The sequence below is a fragment of the Ranitomeya variabilis genome, chromosome 7 (assembly GCF_051348905.1).
Source record: "Ranitomeya variabilis isolate aRanVar5 chromosome 7, aRanVar5.hap1, whole genome shotgun sequence".
Lineage (NCBI taxonomy): Eukaryota > Metazoa > Chordata > Amphibia > Anura > Dendrobatidae > Ranitomeya > Ranitomeya variabilis.
This window is the reverse complement of record NC_135238.1, coordinates 212,191,447-212,200,246: the sequence shown is the minus strand read 5'-3', so window position 1 is coordinate 212,200,246 and position 8,800 is coordinate 212,191,447. Positions and strand designations below refer to the sequence as shown.

The 8,800-nt window shown below is 38.6% G+C and overlaps 1 protein-coding gene across 1 annotated transcript; it reads left to right on the top strand.

Annotated features, from left to right (window-relative positions):
• The first annotated feature begins 1,480 nt into the window (after positions 1 to 1,480).
• On the top strand, positions 1,481 to 2,409 carry LOC143785987 (uncharacterized). Its single transcript, XM_077275152.1, has 4 exons — positions 1,481 to 1,650; positions 1,846 to 1,975; positions 2,137 to 2,211; positions 2,289 to 2,409. Exons 1-4 carry the CDS (start codon positions 1,599 to 1,601, stop codon positions 2,380 to 2,382), a joined length of 351 nt encoding a protein of 116 aa, XP_077131267.1. The 5' UTR covers positions 1,481 to 1,598; the 3' UTR covers positions 2,383 to 2,409.
• Positions 2,410 to 8,800: the final 6,391 nt, after the last annotated feature.

Here is an 8,800-nt window from a genome sequence, read left to right as displayed (position 1 = left end):
CATTTGATCATGAGTGTCAACACCGTGGGAATGGTGCCGGCACAGGAGGTGAGTATGAATGTTTTTTATTTTAACGGGACCAAACATGGGGAATGTTAAGTGGTTCTCCTAGTAGTAGACAATCTCTCTAACCTTTATTAAAAATTCTTTATGTTCTCAAGAACAGAAGAATTTTTAAATCTTTGGTACACTATAGGACACTGTTGTCGCCTAGGTCTGAGTGGCCGGTAACTTTAGGCAACGAGCGTACAATGTTTGTATTCGCTATGAATTTGGGTCTGCTTGCGCTAATCTGAAACTAGCCAGATTTCTGGATTTATTATCACCACACTTCCTCCATGCTGTAGAGGTAAAGTATCCTCCGCTTGGTCACCATGTTGGCAGCCTAAATTGTCTTGGGGAGCAATGCAAGTGGCCTGGGGCCAGTGAGCGATGTGCTCCTGAAGCAAGACAACCCCGATATTGTTCTTATTTTATTGGTTTATTACAAACAGCAGAACATTTGTACAACTACGGATAAACTAAACAAGGTAAGTAGACAGGGTAAGCATTAGATAAATATGATAGCTAGGCATAGAAACAAAAGAGCAAGCAAAAGTCCAGAAAGAAACTATGTGATAACTGGGGAAATGCCCCAGATTCTGGGCAAAGTTCTTTGTCAAGGGTGGAATATGATGGGTGAAATGTTTGTCAAGTGCCTATCTTTTTGACAGAGCAGGTACTAGCTCAGCCCATGAGACATACATCACTGAGGATGCTTTGTTTCAGGGAAGGAGAAGGGGATGTCATAGTGACTGCAGCCTCAGCGCCCTGATGAAGCTTTGTTTGAGCATCCTAGCATGCACTGGGATTCTCAAATGAAGTGTCTTCATTAAAAAAAGGAAGTAAAAGAAAAGCAGTTAAATAGTGTAGTTAAGGAAGGATAGGATAATTTTAATTTAAATTTGTTAGACAATAATTAAAACTAGGGCACTAAATAGATAGGGATTTAGGATGCAAATTAATTTAGATTTCGGGCCACCCCTTTAAATTCAGACTCTGCAGGAAAACTTGTCAAACAGATTACAAAGTTGAAGACTTTGGATTTCCCTTTGCCTCAATAAACTCGATGGCTCTGTCAGGGATTCATTTAAATCCTTTTTCCCTGGGCTTCAGATGGAGACAGCAAAATAGGCTCAATCATGGAGTCTAAAAAGCTTATGACAAATAAGAAAATGAAGGGCAAATTATAAGATGTTGTTGATTGCAAGAGCAATGTATTGAGACCTACTGCACATAGTAGTGTTTGTAGTTCAGGCATTTGTTGCCTTGTATTGTTCACATCATAGAGCAGAAATAAAACCACAGCAGTAGAAATATTGTAATTTACATAATATTACTTTTATTATAATAGTTGCATTTATCAATAGCCATGTTAGGTCTGCACATTAGTAGTTCTGTCCAGTGAGCGATGACATCACCAACTGTATGCCTTATGTAACAATCCAATCTCTATGGCAACCGAACATTCCGCCAGTAACTGACATAGTGACGACGCTAAAACGTAACATTTCAGATTTACATTTTGTAAAGTGAGAACCTGAGCAGCGCCTGCCGTTATGTCGAATCCAAGAAGATCTACCAGAAAAAATAAAGGAGTCAGATACACAGGTATAAGAGAACATTCACAAATGCTGAAGTGACAGATATCTGGAGCTAGTTCCAGTCATAGAAAAGTAGACAGAGATCACTGATAAGGGTAGAGGAACTTCTACATGAATGTCCATGGTAAATGACAAACCCAAATCTGCCCCTTTCACTTTCTAATCAGATTAAATGTCTATTCTCCATTTCCTCCACTATTAGCTCCTCCGCCTCGTGAGGCACCAATATATAAAAGAAAGAGACGAACAATGAAATATTACCTGGAACAAGCCGCCGTGCTCCCTGCGATCGGAGACCCTGACACAGTGATCGAGACCCCAGTCATCACTCAGTAAGTCGCCATTTGTATATTGCTATACCAGCTGTGTCACTGGGTTCATTTACTTTTATCTGCTTGTATCAGAGATGAAGTGATCAGGACTCTTTATAACTACAAGTACAAATTGTTACAGCTCCTAATGCTCATCACCATTTACTGTCTCATCTAAACAGAGTGGAGTTTGCTGCGATGTTCGGGCTTATGCCCACAAAGAGAAAATTTGAGGAAGAGCCCACTGCATCCGACCAGTGAGTTACTCTTCGATTCCCAAATCCTATTTCTTGTCCATTATTCCTGTCAACAACAGGATTTTTTTCTTTCTCAGGACAGAAAATCAAAAATGGGAGAATGACTCGGGGAAAGCAGCTAATAAGACCAGCGAGCCGCCCCCCGAGAAAAAGCCAAAACAAGACCAATAAAGAACAGGTAACACAGAGCACTTTTGATATGTCTTAATTTCAGTATGGGGAAGAGAGTTGAGGACCCTGATAACACCAGCCCTCCTGGATGGATAGTTGGGGGATACAGACACATAAAAACACTCAGAGTGTAAACATCAATGTAAAAAGAAAGGGTCTTTCACAACAGACTTAACCTGATAGGGAAACATTAGATAATGACATGATACATAATGTAACAATGTCAGAAATATCACATCAGTCAAGAGGGGTACCACAAATTGTAACTATATATTTGGTGTGAATTAAGGTTTTACTAATTTTTCTTAAATGTTTTTTTTTCCAGGTGGTGACAACCCCAAAAGATATCATATGGGGTAAATGTCATAAGCCTTCACCAGTCATCCACCCCCACTCCCTCCAGGATAAGATGAAACTAAGCACCACCACCAGTTGCTACTCCCACCATGCATCAGCGCGACTAGACTTTCTTTTTCTAATTTATATATTTAGCATTGTTTATATTTATCTATAGTTATATATTTATTATGTTATACTTGTAGTTTTTTTATATAATTAATATTTTGCATGAGTTATTTTTATTAAAATGTTAGTATTTATAATAAAAAACTAAATAAGTCAAGATAAAAAAAATCAAGAACTACCACCAGCTGCTATCAAAGCTTACCCTGACTATTAATCATCACCAGCCACTTAGACCTTCTACCAATCACAGTTAACAACAACGACCAGCCAGCACCAATGTCCACCTGCCTTAACAACTAATGCCAACTACTAGAAACCGTCAACTAAGTATGAAAAGCTGCCACCAGCTACCATCATCTACCACCAGCTGCCATCAAACCTTACCAGCTACCATGACCAACTATACCAATCATCACCAGCCACTAAGACCTTCTACCAACCACAGTCAGAAACAACGACCAGCCAGAACCAACATCCACCTGCCTTCACAACTAATGCCAATACTACAAACCATCAACTAAGTATGAAAAGCCGCCACTAGCTACCATCATCTACCACCAGCTTCCAGAAATCATCCATAAATGATTTAGCCGCCAACCGATTCCATCAACTGCCACCACGCACCACCTGCGACTGCACATTTTTTGTAAATGTATATATCTATATTTTTATCATTCTTTACATTTATTTATAGTCATATGTTTAAATTATATTATAGATATTAACTATTTATCAAAATAACTATATTTGTGTTATCAATTATATTTATATATTTTATTTTTATAATTTTTTTATTTATATATTTTTTTACTTTTCTTTATATCTTGTATATTTTTAAATATATATTTTGTATATCTATTCTACATATTGTAAATATTTTAAATATTTATATTTTTATAATTCTTTACATTTATTTATAGTTATATATCTAGATTATATCGTACATATAGTTATTTTGATATATAGTTAATATTTTTTGTCATATTTATATATTTTATTTTTATAATTTTTTATTTATAAATATTTTTTTACATTTCTTTATATTTTATATATATTGTACATATTGGAAATATTGCAAATATTTATATTTTTTATCATTATTTACATTTATTTATAGTCATATGTTAGATTATGCATATAGTTATTTTTATACATAGTTATTATATGTTTTGTAATTTATATTTATATATTTTATTTTCATTTTTTTTTATAAATATATTTTTTATTTTTCTTTATATTTTTGTATATATTGTATATATTGTAAATATTGTAAATAAGAGATATATTTTTATACCAAACCACTGGTGTAGACTGTATTCTTAATTATTTTATTTAGCTTATCCGTCACAAGAAATATTAATTCTGTTACCTGCTTAAAAACAATACACTTGTATAATTTGTTAATTTGTCCAGCATCACTCTACACTATTAGCGTAACGTGCTATGTTGCTCTACATTATTTGCATAGCTCAGCCTTGCTTACTGAATCTTGCCATACCATTCACCATACAAATAATACAGCTGTAGACAAACAAATATTTATCACATTTTTGGACTAGACAGTTATAGGAAACATCCAGGAGTAACCAGATGAAAAATATATACTGTAGACATAAAAATCTAGGGAGGACATACAATTCGTGCAACGTATGCAGCCGCGCAGGGGCCCAAGAGGTGATTGATTCAAAAAGGATGATGCAAAATTATAGGCTCAGTATTCATAACCAGGAGAACATAGCACCAATTTATTAACATGAAGAGACACTAGGGAAGTTTTATGCATTCACTACAAATGTGAAAGTGATTTGTTTGGTGACACGGCAGATGTCGAGGCGGCTGTCCGGTTCTGGGCAGACATGTGCCAGCAAATCCTCAGGTATAGACTCCACTGTTTCAGAGATGCATTGTCTCGGGCCGTTCAGATCCTGTGGTGGATGTATAATTAGTGAGCCCTTGATGTAGCCCCACAGAAAGAAGTCTCAGAATGTGAGATATGACGATCGTCGAGACGAGCACAACATTGATAGGTGGTAGGGCTTCTTGAGTGAAGGAAGAAACACTTAAAAACTGATTTTATTGAAGTTGTACTAGAACACAGGGAGAAAGCATCTTCATGGGCTCCATGACCTACCTGTAAAATTAATAAGCAAACAATGCAGTTGACCAGTTCAGCCTACTAAGTCTCATCAAGGAGTCCATTTTCATTGGCATCTTGGCTGCCAGGAGGGAAGGAGGACTGCTTCAGTCATCCCCTCCATTTTTTTTTACTTTTAAGGTAGTGTGCCAGCACTGACTGACCCTATTGCCTTTGGGCAGCACGGTGGCTCAGTGGTTCAAATCCCACCAAAGATAACATTTGCTAGGAGGTTGTATGTTTTTCATGGGTTTGCTCCAGTTTCTCTGGTTTCTTCCCACACTCCAAAGACATACTGATAGGGAAGCTAGATTGTGAGCTCCAAAGGGGTAGTGCCAATAATGAGAGGCTGGAGGCGCTACCAGGAGACAGGCCAGTACACCAGGAGACATTGAGGAGGCTGTAGGAGGGCAACAACCCAGCAGCAGGACCGCTACCTCAGCCTTTGTGCAAGGAGGAACAGGAGGAGCACTGCCAGAGCCCTGCAAAATGACCTCCAGCAGGCCACAAATGTGCATGTGTCTGCACAAACAGTTAGAAACTGACTCCATGAGGAGGGTCTGAGTGCCCGATGTCCACAGATGGGGGTTGTGCTCACAGCTCAACACCGTGCAGGATGCTTGGCATTTGCCAAAGGACACCAGGATTGGCAAATTTGCCACTTGCGCCCTTTGCTCTTCACAGATGAAAGCAGGTTCACACTGAGCACATGACAGATGTGACAGAGTCTGGAGAAGCCATGGAGAGCGATCTGCTGCCTGCAACATCCTTCAGCATGAAAGCTCACAGACGCACAAAGAGGACTTAAAAATCCTCCAGAAAATTGACAAAAAAAAAAAAATCACAGAGAAAAAAGCAGAGAGGGTTACCTGCTGAAGCCTCCAAACAAATTCACCAGCAGGGCGCATCGGACCCGATTAATGATGGCAACAACACAGGTGCAAAAAATACCGATGAAACAACCACTTTTAATCCAGTATTGGTTGTTTGGCATTAGTGCACAAAAAGATAAGCGATAATAGTCTGTATGTGGCATTGTTCACACAATGCAAAGCATCTGGTTTACAGCCTATTACTAACACACATACAGGCGGGCCGCCCAGTGCTACAAAATGCATGCTGTGTGAATAGAGGCCTACAGTTTACAGAGCCATCTTGGTCCGACTGCGCCCTGCAAGATAAAGTGCAAAAAAACCACATATCAATGTATGTAAGGTATTAGTTTATATTGGGGCCTCAATACGTAAGCTGGCAACCCACGTCAAGGGTCCTTACATTTTTGCCGGTCCTAATGCTAAACATTGAGTAAAAGCTCACAGACGCACAAAGAGGACTTAAAAATCCTCCAGAAAATGGACAAAAAAAAAAAATCACAGAGAAAAAAGCAGAGATGGTTACCTGCTGTTGCCATCATTAATCGGGTCCGATGCGCCCTGCTGGTGCATTTGTTTGGAGGCTTCAGCAGGTAACCATCTCTGCTTTTTTCTCTGTGATTTTTTTTTTGTCAATCCTTCAGCATGACCGGTTTGGCAGTGGGTCAGTAATGGTGTGGGGTGGCATTTCTATGGAGGGCCGCACAGCCCTCCATGTGCTCGCCAGAGGTAGCCTGACTGCCATTAGGTACTGAGATGAGATCCTCAGACCCCTTGTGAGACCATATGCTGGTGCGGTTGGCCCTGGGTTCCTCCTAATGCAGGACAATACCAGACCACATGTGGCTAGCAGTTCCTGCATGATGAAGGAATTGAAGCTATGGACTGGCCTGCCCGTTCCCCAGACCTGACACGGATTGAACACATCTGGGACATCATGTCTCGCACCATCCACCAACGTCACGTTGCACCACAGACTGTCCAGGTGTTGGCGGATGCTTTAGTCCAGGTCTGGGAGGAGATCTCTCAGGAGACTATCCACCGCCTCATCAGGAGCATGCTAAGGTCTTGTACAGTAGGCAGGTCATACAGGCACATGGAGGCCACACACAATACTGAGCATCATTTCCTTGCCTTGAAGCATTTCCACTGAAGTTGGATCAGCCTGTAACTTCATTTTCCACTTTGATTTTGAGCATCATTCCAACTCCAGACCTCCATGGGATATTAGTTGTGATTTACATTGATCATTTTTAAGTTTTATTGTTCTCAACACATTCCACTATGTAATGAATAAAGATTTACAACTGGAATATTTCATTCAGTGATAACTAGGATGTGGGATTTTAGTGTTCCCTTTATTGTGAGCAGTGTATTTTAATTATTACCTTGTCACTACAATCTGAGAAAACTTTGAAAGAAGACCCTTCTTTCAAGTCATAAGTGGACATTTTTCTCTCTTATTTTCTCTTATTTCTATCCTGCTCTTTTCATGAGTAATCCTTTTTTTGCTTTTCTTTACCTTTTTTCATTGTAGAGATATGAGCATTTTAGCTAGTGCTAATTTTACGTAGCTAGCCAAGGAGGCGTGGCCCACATGATTCTTTGGGGGTGTGTCTCTGGGCTGCTCTGTAAAATCACCCTATGAGCAAAGCCTTCTTGGTAGAGATCATAGCCCATAAAAGCAGAAGAGAAAAAAAAGCTGAATATCTCAGGAGAGGATAATATAGGAACAAAAACTGGCCACTTTAACCTGGTATCAAATGTTCTTTAGTTCCATGCATAGAGACTGTATCATGAACACTTTATTTTAGCAGTACAGAATATATCTGTGATTGGGAATTCGATCTGTTTCTTATATTTCCACATTTGTTTTATTTTTAATCTGAAGAAATAGTTTTATTAAATATTAAATGAAGAACCTAGGACTTGTGAGGAAACTGGAGTACCAGCTGCCCTTTGTAAAATATTTTTTGTACATTGGATGAGGAATAACATTTCTCGTAGCAGCCATAAATAATAACAGATATACAGTATGTTTCCATGGAGAGGAATAAAAAATTAAAAGTGGACACTGGAGACTGAATTTCATATGTCACTGTGTATGATTGTGAGAATGTAATGCAAAATGACAATATATCCATAAGAAAAAGTCCCTGTATGGACTTCTGCTCATTGCCCATTGACAGTACTCCTTTCACCTAGGTTCATAATTGAACGACAACAACTTGAAACTTTAAGTATTTTTTAGTTAACAGCAAAACAATCTGTTAAAAGAAAAAAAAATGTTCCCAATATTCACAGATGTTCTGCTGATCAATATATCTTACATAGTGCTGTGAATTTAGCATGGTATGAAGCAGTCTATTAGATGAGTAGCATACAATTGCAAAATACTTATTTAGTTTGCCCCAATTTGCCATTGTGAGAAAATAAAAAAATTGTTATTACGTATATGACAATAAAGTATTGATGAAAAGGGGAGGACATCTTATCATTCAATTCCAGGAAAAAGAAAATAGTTATCAAAAATGGTAAATTAACTCCAAATCAGACAACAGATTGTCATAAAGTTATTTTATTGAGTTGGTTTTAAAGGAACACTTCACATTTTTTGTAGTTTTGATAAATGAGACTCAACAAGTTTATTTTATACCCTCCTAAAAGGGTGCGGCTTGATTCATACGTCCTTTGCAAAGATTAACCTGCCCAATTCCAGCCTTGCTGAAGCATCCCCAGATCAACACCTCATTGTCTAATGGTTAGACGTAGATGTATGAATCAAGCCGCCTACAAGGTTATCCTGGAAAAACAGTTGATTCCTTCTGCTCAGGCAATGTTCCCCAACTCTGAGGACTGATTTTTCCAGCAGGACAAAGCACCATGCCACACAGCTAGGTGAATCAAGGTGTGGATGAAGGACCAGCACATCAAATCCCTGTCATGG

What these genes read in the sequence shown, in the direction of transcription:
- LOC143785987 (XM_077275152.1), top strand. Translation starts at nt 1,599, where the DNA reads ATGTCGAATCCAAGAAGATCTACCAGAAAAAATAAAGGAGTCAGATAC. An exon ending in GAGACCCCAGTCATCACTCA is followed by an intron (nt 1,976 to 2,136) that starts GTAAGTCGCCAT and finishes TCATCTAAACAG; the next exon opens with AGTGGAGTTTGCTGCGATGT. An exon ending in GAGCCCACTGCATCCGACCA is followed by an intron (nt 2,212 to 2,288) that starts GTGAGTTACTCT and finishes TTTCTTTCTCAG; the next exon opens with GACAGAAAATCAAAAATGGG.